The following is a 24,373-nucleotide window of genomic DNA, read 5'->3' on the forward strand; positions in this document are numbered from 1 at the left end:
CCACTGTAAAATGCACCATTATTGTATGTAGTATTCTGAAAAAAAAAATTATTAAACTAGCCCATGCTGCTAAAGATGCGTTTAAATTTGAGAGAAGCTGAAATATGGAAATAATATCTTAGTCTCTATAAACAAAATTTTTTTTAAATTTTTAGTTGTAGATGAACACAATGCCTTTATTTTGTTTATCAATTTTTATGTGGTGCTAAGGATTGAACCCAGTGCCTCACTCATGCTAGGCAAGTGCTCTACCACTGAGCCCCAGTCCTAGCCCCCAAAATTCTCAATAATATTCTAAAGACCAAATAAAAAAACAGGCAAAGGATATTAACTGACAATTACCTAATAAAGAAATAAAAGTGGATTACTTAAATGAAAAAGTGTTCAACTTCTTTCACAATAAAAGAAATGCAAATTAAGATGCTATTTTCTATTGGCAAAGATTAAAAGGTTGATAACATTGTGAGAGAAGTATGGGGAAACAGATGCTTTTAGACACTGCCACCTAAGTGTAATGAGGTATGTCAAAATTAGAAATAAACCTGTCCTGAGCTGGGATGTAGCTCAATGGCAGAGCACTTACTAAAAGCAAGTCCTTGGATCAATCCCCAGCAGCATATAACAAAATGAAACAAAAGAAGAAAGAAACAAAAAAACCCACACCCACACACATTATACACCTACTCTGATAACAACAGCTCTACTTACAAGAGCGTATCCTACAGATGTGCTTGCATGTATGAAAAATAACCCATATAGAAGGCTAATTTACTCAACATTATCATAAGAAATAAAAAATGTAAGCTTGTAATAAGTGTGATGATATGTGTGATGATGTGTGTTAATAAGGTACCCCATACAATTGAATACTATGTACCCATGGAAGAGAATGAGGGTGCTTTTTATGAACTCTCATGGATAGTCTCCTGATTAAATTAAAGCAAGATCAGAAAAACTACGTATAATATTTATGATATTATTTATAATATAATATTTCCTCAACTGTATAGAATATACAACTGTATAGAATAGAGTAGGAATATACATCTTTATAATGCGTAACATATTTTGCTATTGCTTGGATAAGTGTTCCCCAAAGGCCCATGTGTTACAGGCTTAGACACAGCCTGGGGTAGTATTGGAAGATGGTGAACTATTTTAGAGATGGGACCTAATGGAAGGAAGTTTTGAAAGGTACATGGAATCCTGGCTCTCCTCTTTCTCTCTTACTGTTTTCCAGCTGTCATGAGGAAAACCGTTTCCATTACTATCCATTCCTGCTACAATGTACTATGCAGTCACAGGCCCAAAGCAACAAAGCCAAGCAATCATGGTATAAAACCTCCAAAATCATGAACCAAATAACCCTTTTTGCTTATTAACTTGATTATCTCAGATATTTTGTTATTTCAATAAAAAGCCGACTAATGCACATTTCCATAGGGATAAACAAGAAACTAAGAATACCTATTTGCCTCTGGGGTGGGAAGTGGGTATTTTGAAGTTCACCAAACAAATAAGTCTTTTAATTAAAGTAACAGCTTTTAGTATATAACCTAAAAGAAAAGAAATTTAAAAGCAACACTTGCCTTTTTTCCTTTTGAGGTTTCAGAATCCTCATCTTCTACACTGAGTAGATTTGCCCGACTACACAGAAAATAAGGGGGAAAAACTTTAAGTAACAATTATAATCCAAACATTAAATTAAATTAAAAGGTTTATTCTTTATGTTCTCCTAATCCAGAGAATCATAAAACTTTTTTCGTAAATAGTAAAGTATTTTAGGCTCTGCAGGCTATATAGTCTCTGCAGCCAACTACTCATCTTTGCCACTGTAGTATGAAAACAAGTCATAAACTACATATGTAGCTGTGTACCAATAAAATTATTAACAAAATCAGGTAGCGGGCAAGATTGCAACTATAGGTCATGAATTATTGATTCCTACTATAAATGAACCGAAAATCTTGTGGTTTTTTTTAACAATGAATTTCATATATTCTCATTCATTTTTCCTTTCTCTCTTGGATTGACATTTAGGGAATAAGAACAGAGAAACAAAATGCAGAGGAAGAAACACTGTCAAAGGAAAAAAAAATCAGCTAATAAAAAAAAATTAATTTCATTGCTTCTGCCACAGTGAAATATTTATGATTTTACCACTCCTGAAAATATCAACCCTCCACTGAGAGTCACTGGCCTGAGATTTTTAAAAGATCAGACCAATATGTAATATGATCAAAAAGCTGAAGCCCAAGGATCACGATGAACCAGAGTACAATTCATAAATTAATTGCACAGTATAGTACTTTAAAATATTTTTTTTAAATCACATAACCATGGCAAATCTTCCAACAAAGAAAATCTAACATACATTTTTAAAGACAATTCTTCTGCTAAACTGTTTATAATTTTAAAAAAAATTCTTGTTACTTATAACTAAGAGTGAAAAAATATTTTGCTTCATTACTTTTATATATATCCTAACTTTGGGGGAAAGGTTAATCAGGGATTGAACCCAGTAGCGCTTAACCACTGAGCCACATTCCCAGCCCTTTTTTATTTTATTTTTTTTTATTTTGAGACAGTGTGTCACCAAGTTGCTAAGGCTGATTTCAAACTTAAGATTCTCCTGCCTCAGCCTCCCCTGTCACTGGGATTACAGGTATGCACCACCATACCCAGGTATATTTTATTTAACTTTTTAAATTCTAAAAACCAAAATGTTTGAAAGGCAGTATACTTTCTCTTTAGTTTAATTTCTTAATTTAGTTGTATTTTCTCAAAACTATATAAATACTAAATGTCTATAAGAAGAAAATTTAAATTGAAAATTAATCAGAAGACAAAACAAGACAAAAAAAAAAAAGACCATAAAAAGCTGACTTTAAGAAACTTACCAGTTCAAAGCTCTTCTTCAAATATAACTTGAAGGCACATAAAGTGGTAATAATAAACAGAGCTATTTCTCAGATAGAAATAAAGCACCTACAATATTTAGCCAACATAATTTTTGCATCAAGATTTCCAAAAAATATTTATAGTTTTGGTAGAACTTTGTGTGTATACTCATGTGTACCAGAATTTCTTTCTTTTAACCAGTGGGACACAAGGGCAATAAGATCAAGAAATAAAAACAGCATCAAATGTGCAAAACAAATCTCATGATGTGCTAAAAGTACTAATAAAACTAAAATTTAAAACAAGTATTTATTTTGGTACTGGGGATCTAATCCAGGGTTGCTTAACCATTAAGCAACAACACCAGCCCCTTTTAAAATATTTTATTCACAGACAGGGTCGCCCTAAATTGCTTAGGGCCTCACTAAATTGCTGAGGATGGCTTTGAACTCATGATCATCTTACCTCAGCCTCCCAAGCTGCTGGAATTACAGGCATGTGTCACCACACCTGGCTTAATTTAAAATCTTTACACAGCATTCATTCCAAGTACACTAATAAAGTCTAATGGGCACTCTGCTTAAACTTCTGCCTGGGTAAATATCTGTGCTTATCATTTACAATGGCACTACTTTCTCAAGTGAAATATGATCTACAATGAATGTGGTAGTGGTAGGGTCACAAAGGGAAAAGAAAGAAACTTTAGGACTTAAAGCTTTCATACAAAATTCAAGGTTCTTAATCTGGGCTCACTCATGACAAATGGTGGCTCTTCAAATTGCTGCCCAGCGTACCTATTCTTTAAGAATAATTTTCTTAATCTGAAAATTTCTATTGCATGATCAGTTTTAAATTATGAGGTTACATATATTATATTCACATATTTCTATATTTCAAAAGAATTTCAAAAGACTGACAAATGTAACAGTAAAATTATTTACCAATAAAGAATTGCTTTGTCTTTCCTTAATGTTACTGAGTTAAATGTTTCAAGTAAACACCATACTCTTAAAAATCTTTCCATTGAATGTTCATTTTCTAATGAGAAATTTCATTCTTATAAAATATCTGAGGGAAAAAAGTCCTTACTCTTTATCTGTATCTCCTTCACTTTCTTCTTCATGATCAAAGCTCCAATTATTTTTAAAACCTCCATCTCTCTTAGACTCTGATCTAGCCAAAGCTGAAATAAAAACAAACTGAAATAAGTATTTATTAATAGAGCTATTCAATACAAAACAAATCTGAACATTTCCCAAGCTCTTTGATTATTCTAAAATTTCTTGTGGGTTTTTTTGTTGGTGGTGGTGGTGTTTTTTTTTTGTTTGTTTGTTTCTTTATTTGTTTGTTTTTTGGTGGTGCTGGGATTGATCCAAGGACCTTGTGCATGCAAGGCAAGCTCTCTACCAACTGAGCTATATCCTGAGCCCTTCTTCTTCTTCTTTTTTTTTTTTTAACTATTTTTTGTAAACATCTTATTTTCTCCAAAGAGAAAACACATTAAAATGTTCTTTTTTCTAATTATTATATGTATCTGCTACACAAAGAAGCTCAATTTAGTAAGATATAATAAAAATGGGGAGAAGCACATGAATATGTACAAATGTATAAAATCATCCCTAAGTCTCCTTTGATCACCAATTCTAGAAATTAATGACTAATTTAAAAATAGTTTGCCTGCTTTACTCATGAGAACTATATCCAAACCTCTAGCCTTTTCCTTAAATTCCATCATCTCTGCTTTTAACAGAAGAAAAATAAAACAAGGTTTCCTGTGTTGGCAAGATGGTTAATTCGATGTCCAGAAAAACTTCAAATCAGAATACCAAAAATGCTCGGTATGTTTTTAAAAAAAAAAAAAAAGTAAGCATATAGCTGAACTCCCCTGAAGTCATAAATAAATAAAAAGTAGGAATCCAGAAAGATAAATAAAGTTCCAAAGCTGGCACATGTCTTGGAGCCACGACAAAAAAAAGCCTGATGTCCTAGAGCCTATGCTTTAAGGAGATTAATTTCAGAATTTTAGCACAATGACACATAAGGTTAAAAAACAAAACCGGGAGGATAACACTCCAACGAGGTGAGGGGGGGGGGGGAGAGAAAAAAGGGATTCACTAAAGAATAATTGTAATGTTTGATCCTTGACTCTAGGGTTCTGAGTTGAACTAAAGACAAATAAATTATCTGTGTGTTTACCTCACAGTCAGTGTTATAGCATAAATGTTCAGATGTTGAAATCCCAACCCCAAGGTGATGATATTAAAAGGAAGGCCTGGGCTGGAGTAAAGCACATGTGAGGCACTGGGTTCATCCTCAGCACCACATAAAAATAAATTAATAAAAGTATTGTGTTCATTTAAAACTAAAAATTAAAAAAAGAAAAAGAGGGAGGGCCTTTAGAAGGCATAGGGTAGAGCCATCATAAATGTGATTAATGTCCTTATTTTAAAAAAAAAGAGAGACATAAGGAAGTTTGCCCTTCAATCACAGAACAGTCAGAACACATCTATAAAGAAAGCAAGCCCTTATCAAATACTGCATCTAGATACCTTAATCTGACTTTCCAACCTTCAGAACTTTACACATATAGTTTAAATCTATAGTACTTTGTTAATAGCAGCCCAAATGAACTAAAACCATTAGGGAATTCCTAATCATAAGTATATAATTATTAAGGTTTGAGGCCAGAATTTCACAACCTACATGGCCCAGCAAAGTACATAATTAAAATAGCCTCTCCTTTGTTTCAAAAAGCAAAGGATGATAATGAAGGGAATGTCATCACCTGGAAAGCAATTAAGATACCACACTGCCACTGCAGTTGCTCTAAGGCCTACCACCTTCAGAAATTGACCTGTGGTAAATATGGCTACCCTACTAGGTACAAGAGAAAATATAACTGTATGTCAAGGATAAAAGAACAAAATACTACTATTCAAATGAGGCACCTAAAAATCATATGCCACAAATTAAGGCAGAGACTCCATTAAAAAACACCTAAATCTGTGAGGGCAGCTACTGAAATATCCAGTTCATGTTGAGAATCTCAACAACTAGTCAAGCAATAAAATGTTCTGGTTAAAAAAATAATTCCAAAATAAGTAAAACCTCACATGAAAACATCATTAGCCATCACTGAAATGCAGATTAAAACCATAATGGGAAACTACTTCCCACCCATTAGGATGGCTGCTATTATTATTATTATTATTATATTATTATTATTATTATTATAATGTAAAGTAGTGAGCTGGAACTCCAGTGCATTGCTGGTGGAAATGTAAAATAGTACAGTCACTGTGGAAAAAGTCTGGCTGTTTCTCAAAGAGTTAAACACCCATGCAAGATGGAGTGATGCCACTTATAATCCCAGTAAGTCTGGAAGTTGAGGCAGGACTCAGCAACTTGGTGAGACTCTGTCTCAAAAAAAAAAAAAAAAAAAAGTGCTGGGGTAAAGCTCAGTGGCAAGGTGCCCTGGATTCAATATCCAGTACCACCAGGGAAAAAATAAGTAAATCAACTACATAATCCAGCAATTCCACTTCTGAGCATATACTCAAAAATAACTGAAAATATGGATTCACTTGTGCACCAACCTTCACAGAAACATTTATAATAAGTGAAAAGGTGCAAACAATCCAAATGTCTATTCCTAAGAGAACAGATAAACAAAATATGGTGTATGTATACACACTCTGTAGTATTATTCAGCTCCTGAAAGAATGAAATTTGGATATATGCTACGACTTAGATGAAACTTGAAAACACTACTCAAACAGGCAAGAAACAAAAGATAAATACTGTATTATTCCACTTATCTAAGACAGCTGGAATAAGCAAACTTATGAGACAGAAAATAGAACAGAAATAAAAGTAGACATAATTGTAATTTTATTACAAAAAAAACTCTTCTTAAAGGAGTGGGAAGACTCAATGTGACTTACATAAGCAAACAAATTTTCTCTTAAAATACATAAAACATAAATGCAAGTCTCAAAAATTAATTTCAAATATGAATTCACAACCAAAAATACCATGAAACAGGAGGAAACAACTTATCATGACCTAATATGAAGCTTCTTTACCTATATACTGTGTTAAAAATATAAATAAATAATAGTAGATAATAAGAACAAGATTTCTTCTTGTTGGAGAAAGAAGTCACAAATAAGCAAGAATGGAAAGCTAAACTATTCTCTGTAGTGCTGAATTAGAGTCAGAGATATCAATATGAACTCATGTTTATTTAGTATATACATACAGATGGTCAGATGTAAATATAGATGTGTTATAACATTAGTATAAATGGCTAGGACTTTGTCCTATAAGAGGATCCAGAAAGCAGCAATACCCCAGTAGCAACAAGCATGCCCACAATCCAATCTTGGAGTTTATATACCATTTTCTCCAGTAAAGGAATCAGAGATCTTAATGGGGAATATGCCTGATTTTAAGGGAGAGGCAGGAAAAATACAAGTTGAAACTGCTATATCTTATAGTGCCAGAATATTAGAAAGTGCTTTAAAAAGAAAAAAAAAAAGGAAGGGGGTGGGGGGCTGCAACGCAACATCAGATGAGTTGAGGAACCAACCTGAAAGAACTCCCCAAAAGTCTAGCAAAATTGGCACAATTTTAGTAAAAAAATGAGAATAGCATTGGATTATAATCCCACAATTAAAATAAATACAGAGAAATTTTCATAGGAAAATTTCAAATAGCAGTCACACATTCCTTCCTATAAGAGAGAACTTAATTCTCCTTCCCATGAGTATGGACCGGACTTGGTAACTTGTTTAAAAAAAAAAAAAAAAAAAAAAAGACAACCAAAAGGGGAAAAAAATTGAAAGTGGAGAAACCTGATAAATAGTACATTAACCAAAATAAATGATCAATGTCAACATCAACACTGATATGTCTTATTCCTAACTTATATCCTTTAATATAATATGATGAAGATAATACTTCAGCTCTCTTGGTTTTCATCTCCAAAATTCATAATGCCAGGTTAATCACCAAAGAAATCAGACAAATCAAACTGAAGTACCTTCTATACAGTAGCAGCTGCCTGAAATCCCAGCAATTTGGGGGGCTGAGACAGGAGGACTTACTGCAAGTTCAAGGCCAGCCTCTACACCTTCAAGAGGCCCTATGCAACTTAGCAAGACTATCTCAATTTTTAAAAAAAATTTTTTTTTAGTCATACATGACAGCAGAATGTATTTTGACATATAATACATACATGGAATGTACATACATCAATCATATTGTCTATTCTATTCTGCTGCCCTTCCTATCCTCCCTATTCCTCCCCTCCTCTCCCATCTTTTCCCTCTATCCAATCTAATGTGACACACTTTTTTTTTAATCATTACAACATCATATACGTATTCTGTATAACAATGAGGTTCTACTTCCATCTTCCATGCAACTCCCCTTCTCCCTCTTTTTCCCTCCCACCTCTCTTCCCTATTTAGTGGTAGTCTTCTTCTCATGCTCTTCCTCCCTATCCCATTTTGAGTCACTCCCCTTATATCAGAGAAGACATTCGGTATTTGTTTTTTAGGGATTGGCTAACTTCACTTAGCATAATCTGTTCTAATGCCATCCATTTGCCTGTAAATGTCATGATCTTGTTATTTTTTAGTGCTGAGTAATATTCTATTGTGTATAAATGCCACATTTTTTAATCCATTCATCTATTGAAGGGCATCTAGGTTGGTTCCACATTCTAGCTACTGTGAATTGTGCTGCTATAAACATTGATGTGGCTGTGTCCCTGTAGTATTCACTTTTTAGGTCTTTTGGGTATAGTCCGAGAAGGGGAATAGCTGGGTCAAATGGTGGTTCCATTCCCAGCTTTCCAAGGAATCTCCATACTGCTTTCCAAATTGGCTGCACCAATTTGCAGTCCCACCAGCAATGTATGAGTGTACCTTTCCCCCCACCCAATCCTTGCCAGCACTTGTTGCTTGACTTCATAATGGCTGCCATTCTTATTGGAGTGAGATGGTATCTTACAGTAGTTTTAATTTGCGTTTCTCTGATTGCTAGAGATGGTGAGCATTTTTTCATGTATTTGTTGATTGATTGTATATCCTCTTCTGAGAAGTTTCTGTTCAAGTCCTTGACCCATTTGTTGATTGGGTTATTTGCTTTTTTGTTGTTTAACTTTTTGAGTTCTTTGTATACTTTAGAGATTAGAGTTTGAGGGGTAAAAATTTGTTCTCAGGATGTAGGCTCCCTATTCACTTCACATATTATTTCTCTTGCTGAGAAAAAACTTTTTAGTTTGAATTCGTCCCATTTGTTGATTCTTGGTTTTAACTCTTGTGCTATAGGTCTTATTTTTTTTTTAAGAGAGAGTGAGAGAGGAGAGAGTGAGAGAGAGAGAGAATTTTTAATATTTATTTTTTAGTTATTGGCGGACACAACATCTTTGTTGGTATGTGGTGCTGAGGATCGAACCCGGGCCGCACGCGTGCCAGGCGAGCGCGCTACCGCTTGAGCCATATCCCCAGCCCTATAGGTGTCTTATTAAGAAATTTGGGGCCTGCCCCCACATGATGAAGATTAGGGCCCACTTTATCTTCTGCCCAGACCGGAGGAGGAGGAAGCCCGGCGCCAGCCCAGTCAATTTTTTTTTTTACACAGGGGGTGGGGGGGCACTGGAGCTCAGTGGTAGAGCATCCCTGGGTTCAATCCCCAGTAACAAACAAACAAGAATAAAACTGTCAGTGGTAAGAAAAATAAGGAAAGATTGGGAACCTGTCAAAAATCTGAGTAGATAAAGGAGACATGACAAACATTCCAAGCCAAATTGGACTCAAGAACATTTAGTAAACATTAGTGGAATAACTAGTGAAATTCAAATTAAATCAGTAATAAAGTATTAGTATTGTAATGTTAAATTTCCAAGTCTTCACAATATACAAAGGCTATGTTAGGTGGCAATATTAGTGAATGCTGGGTAAAAGATAGAAACTATATCATCTTCAAAAGTTCTCTATAAATTTAAAAGTATTCCTAAATAAAAAGTTAAAACACTGAATGTAAAATGAACCTGTTTCAAAAGTTAAAACCCACTAAAGGAATTAGGGATTTATACACAGAACTCTTACAAACCTAATCATACAATATCCCAGTAGATGATAGAATAAAGGCTACAAATAAGTGCAAAACAACAACTTCATAAAGTAATAAATGCCAATGAGGTAAAAAATTAATTATAAAAAGTAAATAAATTAAAAAAAAAACTGAGTTTGATTCCTAGCATAGTAAGTAGGGATAAAAACTTAAAACTCTGGGGCCAGGGCTGTGGCTCAGCAGTAGAGAACTCACCTAGCACATGCAAGGCCCTGAGTTCCATCCCTGGCACCACATAAAAATAAAAGCTATTGTGTCCCAACTACAACTAAAAAATAAATATTAAAAAAAAAACACTTAAAACCCTCAGAAGTCCCTGAGCGTATTTACAAACTATTATGGTTGACATTTGTGATTATGAATGGAAAATTATACACTATATTCTGCTTACAAAATTAAGGAGAGAAAGAAAATAAAAAGGTTAAGGAAAGACCCCAGTTAATAACAAATTAAACACATACTTTTTTATTCTTTCATTTACTAACTCATCAACTGCAGTGATAGGGATCAAACTTAGGGTCTGGTGCATGCTAGGCAAATGTTCTACCCCTAAACCTTCAGCTAACACATATATTTTTCCTACATACTTTTCACTAAAATGACAATAATGTAAAGAGGAGAAAAGCAGAAACCCATCAGAATTAAAAAACAAACAAACAAACAAAAAAACAATAGAGAGGAGATAACAGTAGATTAGAGATGTAACAAAAGTGATGAATGGTGAAATTTTGATAAATGAGTAGGAACTTACTTGACAAAAGAAGGCAAAGACCTAAGCAACTATGAGGACACAAATTACCAAACTAACAAAGAAGCAAAAATTGATATTTTGTTTTGTTTGTGTGGAGCTAGGGACTGAACCCAGGGGTGCTCTACCACTGAGCTACATTCCCACCTCTTTTATTTTTTATTTTGAATAGGGTCTAGCTACATTGGCAAGGCTGATCTGGAACTTGCCATTCTCTTGCCTCAACCTCCCAAGTCACTGGGATTTCCAGGCACGCATTATAAAGCCCAGACAAAAGAAAATTTTAACATTATATCAATAAAACAAATAAGTATTACAAATTTTCCCACAAAGAAAAACTTAAGACTTAGAAAGTTTTGCCAGTATTTTTTTCCAACTTTTTAAGAAAACAGCACCAATCTTAACCTAAACTTAAAAGGACAAATTGGCATCCTGGGTCACTAGATATGACAAACTGAAAGGGGCCAAGGGCATTTCTTACTTAAAAATGCATAAACTGAATCTAATCATGAGGTAAAATCAGATAAACTCAAATTGAGATAAACCCAAACTATAAAACAACTATCTGATTTTCTTCAAAAACAGAAAGGTCAGGAAAGACAAAGGAAGACTGAAAAGCTATTTCTAGATTAAGAGAGATAAAAGACATGACAAATAAATGTAATACAGATTCTGTATGAGATCATGAGTAAGAATTTTCTTTTCCTATTAAGGAATATTTTTAGGTCAAGTGGTAAAAAAAATTAAAGGAAAAAGTTTGTAGATTAGATAACAGCATGATATCAATGTTAATTTTCTGTTCTTGATAATGGTACATTAATGGTTATAAAAGAATGTACAGTTTCTTTTTAAAAAAGGAAAAAAAGCAAAAGGAAGAGGACTAATGAATTAAGTGGGGGTAAATGAGCATCATGTTCAAAATTCACTTTCAAATACTTCTCCAAAATGTTTGTTTATGTAAATATAAATATATATCTGAAGGAAAAAATATGAAAAAGCAGTTATGGTAACATTTCAGGAAACAAGTGAAGAAGATATGAGAAATCTTTGTACAAGCTTACCACTTTCATGCCTATAACCTCAGCCACTTGGGAGGCTGAGGCAGGAGGATCACAAGTTCAAGGTCAACCTGGGCAGCTTAGCAAAACCCTGTCTCAAAAACTAGAAAGAGGGCTGGGGATGTGGCTCAAGCAGTAGCGCGCTCGCCTGGCATGCATGCGGCCCGGGTTCCATCCTCAGCACCACATACAAACGAAGATGTTGTGTCCATCGAAAACTGGAAAATAAATATTGAAAAATTCTCTCTCTCTCTCTCTCTCTCTCTCAAAAAAAAAAAAAAAAAAAAAACTAGAAAGGGCTGGAGATGTAGCTCAGTAGTAGAGCACCCTTGGATTCAATCCCCAGTATCAGAGTAGGGGAGGGTAGAATGCCATTGAAACCACTTTGAAGGTCAATTTGGCAGTACCTAGAGCAAAGCTATAACTGCACATGCTCTAGGTTCCAATAATTCCATTGCTTAAAGTATATTTTTGGCAAGGTGTCAGCAAACTATGGCCCAGCCAAATCTGGCCTTCTCTGTTTCTAATAAGGTTCATGAAGTAGGAAGGATTTTTACATTTTTAATGGTGGGGGAAAGGGGGATCAAAAGAAGAATGTTTCATAACAAATGAAAATCTCAAAATGTCAATGCCAATAAATAAAATTTTACTGGAACACAGTCATACTCTTTTGTATTATCTATGAATGCTCACAAGTGTTAACTGTGACAGAGATTGCGTGAACTACAAAATGTATGATAGATACTTTCTGGTCCTTTACAGAAAAAGGTTTCTGACCTTTGTCCTAGAAAGAAAATCTTACGTGCACAAGAAAATGGGCAAAGGGGAAGAAGGGGAGGGGAGGGGACATGGGGGTAGAAAAGATGATGGAATAAGACAGACAGCATTACCCTAGGTACATGTATGACTGCACATATGGTGCAACTCTACATTGTATACTATCACAGAAATGAAAAGCTGTGCTCCATTTGTGTACAATGAACTGAAATGCATTCTGCTGTCATGTATAACTAATTAGAATTAAAAAAAAAAAGAACTATCATAATCAACCCTCTAAATCCTCATGGTCCATATTCACAAATTCAGCCACACATGGATTGAAAATCTTTGGGGAGAAAAGTTGCACCTGTACTCAACAACTACAGACTTTTTTTTAACATTATTCTCTAAATGATACTATGTAACCATTTACATTGTATTAGGTATTACAATCTAGAAAGTATAACACAGAATGGACAATGTACCCAAATGCCAAATCATTTTATATAAAGAAGTGAGTATCAAAAGATTTTGGCATTGGGAGGTGAGGTCCTGAAACCCACATGTTGAGAATACAGAGGGATAACTATATTCATAACATGGAATAATAAATGACAATGAAAATGAAAACACTGGTTTATTAATATTAATATGAAGAACAAATACAGAATGACATGATTTATAAATCTGAAAACATGCAGAATTATATGTAATTGTACATATTGTACATGTAAGTATATATAGTGAGTGTATGTGTGCATACGTATTTTTTTACTGTACTTACAATTAATGTATTTTAGGAACTTTTAAATTTACTGTTTTCCAAAGCTATTAAACTTCTCTCCAAAGTATACAAAAAGCAAAGAGTTCACCTCAGCATCAACTGTAGTGGTAATGTTTTCTTCTTAAAGTCAGGATGTAGAACATGAGTGCATGCCATATTATCCTTTTCATTTCACACGAGTAAAATATTTTCTAATAATTTTTAAAACTATCACTGGTAAGTGTTTATAGCAATGAAAAATGACAAACATTTTAAAGAACAACTAAGAGAAAAGTTAACTTCTGCAACTTAGAAATATAAAAAAGCAGTAATAAACTACAAAGAAAGAATTAAATGTAAAAGTCAGGAAATCTTTCAATTAAGCAATTTTAGGTGGCTCTGTAGGATTATACAGAGCCAGTCTTTCTCAAGAACTGTCAAGATTCCCCCAAAGGCAAAGCTTCTCAGAGCCCAGGAGTCACTATTTAACAAGTGTGAATATGCTGTTATAGACAAAGCCCACTTGAGGATGCCTTTAGACTACATGGAGAGGGAAGGACCCAGCCAGTTAGACATCCAATTCCATCTTGGAGTCTCCAGACCAGTCAAGACACCAAATCATGCCTGCAATTGCTACCCCAGCAGAAAAATCAACCTGATGAGCCTTTTTCATTCATGATCTATCAAATCTTCACCTGTTGGTAAAGAAGACAAAGAAATACAATGTCCAATACTACCTCAAAATGAAGTCTTAAAATATATTTGCGGGAATGATATTAAATTATACCCCTTGTAAGTCACAAAATCCACAATATTCTTTCCCTTAGGACTCAGCAATTGTTCACTCTTCACTAAGTCATCTACTTCTTCATTCCATTGAGTTTCTACAGATCTTTTGTGGTGTCATATAGTCAGTTCAGTTCAAGTCCATCAGCCAGGCAGCAGTTTGGCACTGGTGGTCTTACTGGAAAGTCCTTGACTTTCTATGGAACAGAAACAAGTGGTGGTACTTTTATCCAAAGTACTACATACAGCTGGTTCTACCTTTACATAGGATACACAATCTCTAAAAAGACAATTATCTCAAGTTGATGCTTACAATATTCTAAAGCCAGAAAATGTCCCTTCTGCTCCAAAAAGGTGAGAGGACAAGGATTATCCAGGCGGCAGGAGAATTCAGTATTCAGTGAGATGGACCAATGGAATGTGAGAAACACTTTAAATCTGAAGAAGCTAATGCAATTCAACCAGGAAAAAAATTATCCCTTCATGATAAAATTAAGAGACTTGAGAAACAAGTAAAGACTGTAAGTGGTGAAAACAAAGGAGAATGGGGAGCTGACATCTAAACCTGTGAAGGAAATGCTCAGGAAGATCTTCAGATTTAACTGCTACTATAACAAAATGAAATTGCTATTGATATTCTTTGAAATAATTTGGACAAAACAAACTTTGAAGATAGAAAAGAAATCCCATATTTATCTGAAACAGCACCCCTCACCCCACCATATACCCAAAATAACAACCTTCAAAGGCAAAATCAGAATATGGTTAGTCTTACTACCTTAGACAGCTTCAAGGTAACTTGCTGCCCACATTCAGCGAGGGCAACTGAACCAAAGTCACTCGTGTGAGTGACACAAAATACCACACAGACATGGAATACCTTTTTATAAGCTTCAGGACTGCTTCCAGGCTCAGGGCCTCAGGCTCCCACAAGGGAGGGCAAGAAAATTAGAGAGGGAGGGAGGGAGAGGGAGGGAAAGAGAGAGAGAGAGAGAGAGAGAGAGAGAGAGAGAGAGAGAGTGTGTGTGTGTGTGTGTGTGTGTGTGTGTTCTGGAGCTGGATTTTATTGGGGAAGCTGTTTCTTAGAAAAGGGTAAGGGGCTGGGGATGTGGCTCAAGCGGCCCGGGTTCGATCCTCAGCACCACATACCAACAAAGATGTTGTGTCCGCAGAGAACTAAAAAATAAATATTAAAAAATTCTCTCTCTCTCCTCTCTCACTCTCTCTTTTAAAAAAAATAAAAATAAAATAAACTGTGTTTAATCTCTCATTTAAAAAAAAAAGAGGGGGGCTGGGGATGTGGCTCAAGTGGTAGCGCACTCGCCTGGCATGTGTGCGGCCCGGGTTGGATCCTCAGCACCACATACCAACAAAGATGTTGTGTCTGCCGAGAACTAAAAAATAAATATTAAAAAATTCTCTCTCTTTCCTCTCTCACTCTCTCTTTAAAAAAAAAAAAAGAAAAAAGAAAAGGGCAAGGGTAGTATTACAAAGGAACAGGTGAGTGTAACTCAACCCCATGGGGTGACACCTACTCCTGGAGCCACGCCTCATTATCTCAGCAGAGGTAAAGCCCAAGTTATTGTAGGACGTAATAATTGTTTAGTATCTCTTGCCCAGGATTTAAGGGCATGTATTTCTAGAGGAGACAGTAACTATTGTTAATTTGGCACAAGGCTGAGCATCCAGGCATCTCAGTTTGTCTGAGACTGTCTTAATTTTAGCATTGAAAGTCCCCTATCTACACTGGAGGACAGGTCCTAATGTTTTCAACAGATGCACAAGTTTCTAGTAAGTAAAAAAATCCTAATGTAGCCAAACAGAGGATGAAAGCAACACTGTTTTAGAGTCAAATGAATACAATACAGATTATACACCTCTTTCTATAACCTGATATTGTTGCTAAAGTTTGAATATGACTTAAGTGAAGCCCGACCTCCACCCCAAAGGTTCAGGTATTAGACTTAGTCTCTATGGTGGCAGTGTTGAGCAATAGTGTGGACCTTTTCAAGACATAGAGTCTAGGTCCTTAGAACATAAGGGGCGAGCCCTCTAAAGAGATGGTGGGATCTCTCTTATGCTTCCTAGTTTTGAAATTTGATCCTTCATTCTACACATACATGCTCTGCCATCTTCCATAAAGCCCTTGTGAATGCTCACTGGCTATACTGTTTGTACTTTTAACCTCCAAAACTGAGCTAAACAAATGGCTTCCTTCATAACTAGACTGCCTCAGGTATTTCATTACAGTAATGAAAAACTAATACAGTTGACAACCTTAATTTACAGTTCACAATGGATCATCTATTATTGCATCTTTCCAAGTAACGTGACTTAGGTATACAATTTAAGTGTGTTGTAATTGTGAGCATTTAACAGTCTTTGTAACAAGATTTTTTAATTTTAATATTGTGACCATGTTTTCCAAGAGTTTAGGTAATGAAAATTATTATAGAAACAATTCCATACATTCACTGAACAACAACAATAAAAGAGCAGGAAGGAAATGTTTCTTTTATGCTTCCTTTTTTCTTCTTATACCTGTCTAGTTTCAGAAATTTTTCAATCATTTCCTGATCAAAGAAAAGTTAAACTAATGATTGCTTATATTGCTAGTTACACCTCTGAAACAAAATCATAAATTGTGTTTTCTACCTTTGTCTATTTTTAATGTCTTAAACTGTCCAAAATTTAGAAATTTGTAGGTTTTGAAGAACTGTCATTTTCAAGTTTGAGAAATACAGGGCCTCCGTCCATCTATAAAGATATGTTCCAAGACCCTCAAAAAGAGCAATAAACTTAGAGACCATTCACCCAGAACACATAATTTTATTATCTTTCTCACTATACCAGTCAAGGTAGAATATTGTGATCAGCAACAACCTAGAAGAAAACGTAGTAAGTGAAAGAACAACAATAGAAACTAAAAATCAAATAGAGAAGGTGTACTAGAAAAGAATAGAAATCAAGGAAAGTTCTTTTTTCTCTTCTCTCCCTACTAAAAGAATAAATTAAATAATAGTAATACCAATTAACACATACTGCTTATTATATTCCTGGAAAAGCATTAAAAATTTAATATAGGCCAGGCGCAGCGGCACAGAAGTGTAATCCCAGCTCCTCTGGAGGCCAAGGCAGGAGAATCATGAGTTCAAAGCCAGTCTCAGCAATTTAGTGAGGCGGTAAGCAACTCGCTGAGACCCTCTCTCTAATAAAATACAAAATAGGGCTGGAGATGTGGCTCAGTGGTTGAGTGCCCCAGTATCGCCCCCCCCCCAAAAAAGGATTTAATATAAACTCACTTAATCCTGATGGTGGCAATCTCAAGGGGTAACTGTTATAGTTTGCCTAAGTGTCCCCCAAAGGCCCAAGTTTTAAAGATTTGATAGTTAGTCTGTGGCCCTACTGGGAGGTGGTGAAATCTTTAGGAGATGGGAAGTTACCTAACTGGGGAAAAACCACTGTAGAGGATATTTGGTCACCATCTCTCCTCTTTCTTTCTCTCTCATGTTCCAGCCTCCATGAAGTGAGCAGCTTCCTTTGCCACATACGCCCACCATGAAAATACTGCCACACAACAGGCCCAAAAAAGCAATAGGCCAACGAACCATAGACTGAATCTCCAAACCGTGAGCCCAAATAAATCCTTCCTCTTTTAAAATTTTATGATTTTAGGTATTTGTCACAGTGACAAATAGCTGACTAACAAAATAACTACAATTATTACCCTTAGTTTACAGGTAAGAAAATACAGACAGTAAGTAATCTGTCCAAGATCATAGAATTATTAAAGTAGTAGTTATGTTGAAACTCAGTATTCTAGTAAAAATCATACTCATTTCTAAGCAAGGTTCTAATATCTCCTGTTTCAAGAATTCATGAAATCAAATCACTTCAAACTGATATAAAATCAGGAAATACACGTGTTTGATTAAGGAGCAAATAAAGAATAACATCAGGATGCAGTTTCCAACAGTAGGACAATCAGAAGAAAGAGGAGGACTAAATGGAAGAACTGAGGCATAGTACCTGGACAGGCCCAAAGAAAAGACCTTACTCATACTCCACGGAAATGTCAATCATTTAGGAGATAGTATAAAATATTTACAAATTTTTTACTAAATATTTACTAATCCCAAGTAAAATTTAATTTTACAAGTAAAATTGCCAGTAAAACTGGCAAATGGGCTCTAGACTAAATTTACATATATGGCTAAGAGGAAATAGAAAACATTTTTCATTTGGAGACAGAAGCATGTTTGATATTTTAGAAGACAACAATGAAATGGTTTAACAATCTATCTTTCTAACCTAGTGGACAAGATCCATAAAGGGAGACTGGCTTGAAACAAAAACAAACTTAAGTAGTAATGTATGTACCCTAGGAAGGGAAAGTAGAAAAAAATTTTCAAGAAAAAAATGGGAGAAAATAGAGGTAAAGCAATTCAGATGGTAGAAAAAAGGCAACAGGAAAGAAAGCTAGATATCAACAAGTACAGTACAAAAAGATCTAACATGAGAAAAAATAAGACTTGTTGGAGCTCCCATAGAGGAGAAGAGTGGGAAAATATTTTTTAAAAATTTATTAGAGGGAGGGGAGGGGGGATAGTAGGGGATAGGAAAGGTAGCAGAATACAACAATTACTAATTGGGCATTATGTAAAATTGTGGATGTATAACCGACGTGATTCTGCAATCTGCATTTGGGGTAAAATTGGGAGTTTATAACCCACTCCAATCTAATGTATGAAATATGACATGTCAAGAGCTTTGTAATGTTGTGAACAACCAATAAAAAAATAAAAAATTAAAAAAAAATAAATAAAAAATAAAAAAAATAAAAATTTATTAGAACGAGCTAGCTATCATCATCTTTGCCCTACACTGCAAGCATCTCCTAACTGGTTTCCCTGATAATCTGTTGACCCTCTAAGGCTATCTTCGGGTGACCTTTTTTGCAGCAATTCTGATGATGTCCCTTTAGCTTCATATTGCACCATTCTTCTTGCTAGGACCATATTGTCCTTTCTTAGTTCCCCTAATATGCCACACTCCTATTTTATTCCCTCTGCCTGGAAAGCTCTTATCTCCCTACTTCCCCTTCTCCTATCCATCTTTCAAACCACCCTGATTAGGTCAAATCCTATTTTAAACAACTATCATTAATTCTTAAAACATGATGGTTTGGGGCTGGGGTTGTAGCTCAGTGGTAGAGCGCTCGCCTAGCATATATGAGGCCCTGGGTTCCATCCTCAGCACCACATAGAAATAAATAAAATAAAGATATTGTGTCCAGCTAAAATAAATATATATATATATATAAAATTTTGATGGTTTTAATTTTACAAGTGATTGTTTGATTATTGACTTTCCTCATCATACTGGAAATTCTATGGAGAAGCCTTTCTTCCCCCTCACCATGTGCCTCACAGTGCAGTGCCTGTAACATAACAGATGCTAAACAAATATCTATTAAATGAATAATGAGAAAAATGGTAAAACCATCTATCATAAGTGGGAAAAAGCTATGAGACAACAAACAGTAAGTAAACAGATACAAAAGAAATGAGCCCAAAAGAGAAAAGCTAATTAGATAAATAAATTCAACAACCCATGGCCCAATAAAATTCATACAATTTTAGTGTGATAATATACAAACAAAACAAAGAATGTACAAGAGTAGGCAGTAAGTCTCCTTTTCCCTAAAAAAAGTCATAAAAGGAAAAAAATTCCACTTAGTAGTTATAAGGAAGCAAAATATATTTTGGAGCAAAGGTCATATAGCTCCTCAAACTTTGAATGATCAAGCAATGCTAACTCCTCTTTGCACTCACTAAAGTAAATGGCATTATCTCCCAACACCTCAAGTCAAAACCTTACTGATTTCTCCTTTACTCTGCACCTCAATATACAATCCATTCTGTCTTACAAACTCTACATTCAAATGTATTTTCAATTTTTCCCCCAATCTGCTGCTACCATGGCAATACTTCAAGCTAGCACCACTTCTAGACTGCAACAACGTTCTAACATATCTCCCTACTGCTACTCTTGCTCTTCTCTTATTCCACTTAGAGAAGTCAGTGATTTTTAAAAAACATAAATATCATGGTACTCCCACTGCCCCAAATTCTAAAAATGACTTCCCAATGCCTAGAACGAAAGAAAAACTCACTAGCCTGCACGATAGATCTCTTGCCTCTTACATCACTCTCTCCTTGGTTTGCTACATTTCAGTCATAATCAGTTCCATTTTATTTAATGAATAGAACTATATATCATCTTTAAGCCTTTACACCTATCATCCCCTTGGAAGTGTTTCATAGTCAGGTGGTCAGCATCACCTCTTCAATGTTGCCTCTCCTTTACTTGAACACTGTAAAACAGCTTATGGACCACTACTTTGTACCTTTTCCACAGCCTTTATAACAGTTATAATCTGGTTTATTTCATCAATAACAAACACATTCCAGGTAGTGCCAGAAATATGACATTAAAGAGATAAATATGGTAGTATAGAGCTTATACTTTAGTAGTATAGAAAAATGGGAAAAAATAAATTTATCATGCAATAAGGGCTGACATGAAAAGTAAAACAGTAAAAGTAATGCTACATTTGTACATGTGCGCATGAGCACATGTGGCACTATGACACTTTTAGATTGTCAGGTCTGAGCAGACCTGACTAAAGTAAAAAAGTGAACTATGTGAAAAAAGACTGCTCTAAATGGATTATTTTTTACTTGTTTACTGACAGTTTACCCACTAAAATTAAAGTTCTATGAAGGCAGGGACCTTGACTATCTTATGCACTGTTGTATTCAACTTGATACAGTGCCTAGCAGAGTAGGCTACTATAAATATTTGATGAGTGAATGAAAACCTACTTCAGTTTTTGAAGAGCTCTGTTGGAAAGAATACCAAGTGTAATGTGTAGATGTTTTAATGTTAAAATCTAAAAACTTGTGGGAAAACATTTAGAAATCTTTAAACACCGTAGTACAAATTATATGCAAATTACAGTAAAGTATTTCATTATTAAAAGTGTGACTGGCATGCGCGCAGTGCTGGGTTAGATCCTCAGCACCACATACAAATAAAGATGCTGTGTCCACCGAAAACTAAAACAATAAACATTAAACAGATAGTGGAAACTTGTAAAAGTTCTGCTTCTTTGGGGCTGGGGATGTGGCTCAAGCGGTAGCGTGCTCGCCTGGCATGCGTGCGGCCCGGGTTCCATCCTCAGCACCACATACAAAGAAAGATGTTGTGTCTGCCGAAAACTAAAAATAAATAAATATTAAAATAAATAAATAACAAAAAATAAAAGTGTGAGAAACCAAAAAAATCATGGAAAATTAGTACCACTACTAGTATTAAAAGTAGGACTAAATAGTATTTGTTTATTTAGAAAATGTTGAATGAGATAAGGTGAAACTCTAATTTATCTCACCAGTATATTAATAGACCTGAATTAGAATAAACTAAAAGCAATAGTTTCAAATTCCCATCAGCTCTGTTACATGTTACCTTTGTGTTACTTTTATCCTTCTCATGTTCATCCAATCAGAACTAAAGTGAACCAGAAGCCTATAGAAGCCAGAAACTTACTTTGACATAAAAGTATAATCTGCATACTGAATTAATACCTAAGTCATCTTTTCAATTTCCTACTTCAAAACAAAACAAAAAATAACACACATATCATTGACCTGTTAGCACAAAAACCACTCTCATTCTCTTGACAGGTACATATACTGCCCAAACTAGGATGGATAATAGGAAATGAACTCATAAAAATTCACAAGCATTATCTTCTTCTTTTTTTAAGTTGTAGATGGACAGAATGCCTTTATTTATTTATCTTTATGTGGTGCTGAGGATGGAACCCAGGGCCTCACACATGCGAGGTGAGCACTCTACCACTGAGCCACAACCCCAGCCCCCCTCCCACCGCATTATCTTCTTACTAGGAATTTCTAAGGCTGACCTGCACATCAAAGGTTAAGACTTTTTCACTTCTATATGCAAGTAGGAAGAATTAAGCAAATTTCTTTTCTCCACCTCTATTAGCCTTTACTCATTTGTTAGACTAATATTGAGTACTAAGTGTTCCCGTAACTGTATGCTGTTAAAGCAGTATACAAGTCACATCCATCCCAACACCTCCTGCTACCACTAAGGATCTTGCTTAATTTTAAATTAAATTGTACTTTTAAAATTCAGTAATGCTTCTAATTATTTTAAAAAGTTATCACTTCTACATATTCCATTTTTAAAAGTAAAAAATTATACAGAGTAATTATTTTTTTTAAATTACATACAGTACAGACTCATTTCCCTAAATATATTTACAAATTCGATTACCAATGTAAACCAGTAAACCCTTAGTCAAATAAGTAACTTGAACATTTAAGTTCTTGATCCACAACTATAACGAAATTCAGCCGTATTTTAAGGGTCCTTATATACACGGGCAATAAGCCAATGGTTACCCACTAACACCATCCCCAACGAAAACAGCTTTTCTAAGACTAATAGAGTCACTAACAGTAAATGTTTAACTTCTCCTCACAAGTGAATCAAAATGGAAACACCTAAACTTCGTCTATTAGCTTTAGTGACTGTTTCAAAACCGACACTGTGAACCTCAATCTCTTTCTCCAAATAAATTATTTTAGAAAATATGTTTAGCAAACACACACACACACACACACATTTCCTAAGACTACAGGACACAGCCAGGCCTAATCTGAACGCCGGTTGCAAAAGGAAGCCCGAAGCTCTGTGGAACACACGGATGGGTATTTAAGACCAAAATACTTCTCCCCTCCCCTCGCGCGGCCCCCAATTCCACACAACCCTAGCAATTCGAAACTTTCCACAAACGCCAACAAGACCCCAGTGCAGTCTGCTCTTATCTTAGGCAACCGTCAGAAGAAAAAAAATTTTTTTTAATGTCAAAGACTTCTGTTGCGAACTCTCGGAAAGACGCCCACAAACTCGGGCTCGCAGCCCGATCCACCCGCGCCGCCTCGAACTGGGGCGGCCAAGCCCCGCGCCCCGGCAGTCTCGAACCCGGCGCCTCCGCGGCACATTCCCTCTCCGCCCTGGCCCACCCCTCGCACTCCGCCGCCCCCACACCCACCTAGCGCAGATAACTGATTATCCGGAGTCCCGGGGGCCACGTTCCCCTACCCTCCCCGCAAAGGCCGAAACAGACGTACCTTCCAAAAAAGTAATCTCCCCAGCGCTGCCGCCGCTCTTGCCGGCCGCCATCTTCCTCCTCCCACGCCGCCTCCTTCTTAATCCATGGCCCACACCGCCGCCGTGCTCGCCGGGATGAGGGGCCGCGCCGTAGGAGGGTAGCCGCCGCAGGGTTGCGGGCCTCGGGCTCAGCCGGCAGGCAGGCGGCGCTCCCACCTCCAAACGGGCCTACACAAAAGCAGGCCAGGCGCGCCCGGGCCTATCCGCAGACTGACGGGCGATAGCGAGGCCCGCGGCCTGGGATTTTCCTCAGGCTCCTCCGGGGGAACGTGAGCGGCGACGACGGCGACGGCGCTTCCCGGGCCTAGTTCCTCTCGGCCCAAGACTCCCCATCCACCGCCCACCCAGGCCGCCAGGGACGCTTCGCTCAGCCGCGGGACCCCAGGAAGGGAGAAGGAAGGCGAGCACTCAAACACGCCTCCCTCCGTCCCAGGCCGTAAAATGGCCGCACCCGCCGCGCCGGAGCGGCTAGGTCTCCGCGACCGTCAGGCGCCTCCGGATCACTCGCTCCTTCTGCAGCCGCCGCCGCTACGGCCGTCCGCCCACCCCGCCCAGCCGTGAAAGCATCAGCGGAGGCCCTCGCGACTGTCCATGTGGACAGGGGTGGGTCTCCTCTGCCACTGCCTCGCGTCGGTCGCCACAGCAGCTCTACCGCCGCCGCTCCTCCCCCACGGGCTCTGGAGCTGCCGCCAGGCTCCCGCCCCCGCCCCGCTGCCGCCCCCAGCGCGGCTCCCCCTCCGGGCCCAGGCTCGGCTCGCGGGCAGAGCCGGCTGCGGCGCCAACCAGATCCCGACCCTGGGCGCCGCTGCCCAGGCTTCCTGTAGGGCCGACCTTTGGGGCAGCCGCTCGGCCTGCACAGGTTATATCCCAAAGCCCCACTGCCAAAGGCCCCATCGAAGAGTGGCGTGTGCACGCGGCCGGGTGGGGGGCGCAGGTGGTCCTGGGCCA

The 24,373-nt window shown here is 36.9% G+C and overlaps 1 protein-coding gene across 4 annotated transcripts in view; it reads right to left on the minus strand.

Annotated features, from left to right (window-relative positions):
- Positions 1–24,112, minus strand: part of Senp6 (SUMO specific peptidase 6) — a 109,526-nt gene extending 85,414 nt beyond the window's left edge. For 2 of the 4 annotated variants that reach the window (XM_021720222.3, XM_013365207.4), the window contains exons 1-3: positions 23,386–24,112; positions 3,991–4,084; positions 1,590–1,647 (exon numbers count right to left, since the gene is read on the minus strand). In XM_021720222.3, coding sequence (XP_021575897.1) covers positions 1,590–1,647; positions 3,991–4,084; positions 23,386–23,437 — 204 coding nt within the window. In that variant the 5' untranslated portion in view covers positions 23,438–24,112. The remainder of the gene's footprint in view (positions 1–1,589; positions 1,648–3,990; positions 4,085–23,385) is intronic. The other 2 variants (XM_040282971.2, XM_013365208.4) reach the window with 2 other exon arrangements.
- Between the last annotated feature and the right edge of the window lie 261 nt (positions 24,113–24,373).

This window comes from Ictidomys tridecemlineatus, chromosome 8, assembly GCF_052094955.1.
Source record: "Ictidomys tridecemlineatus isolate mIctTri1 chromosome 8, mIctTri1.hap1, whole genome shotgun sequence".
Classification (NCBI taxonomy): Eukaryota; Metazoa; Chordata; class Mammalia; order Rodentia; family Sciuridae; genus Ictidomys; species Ictidomys tridecemlineatus.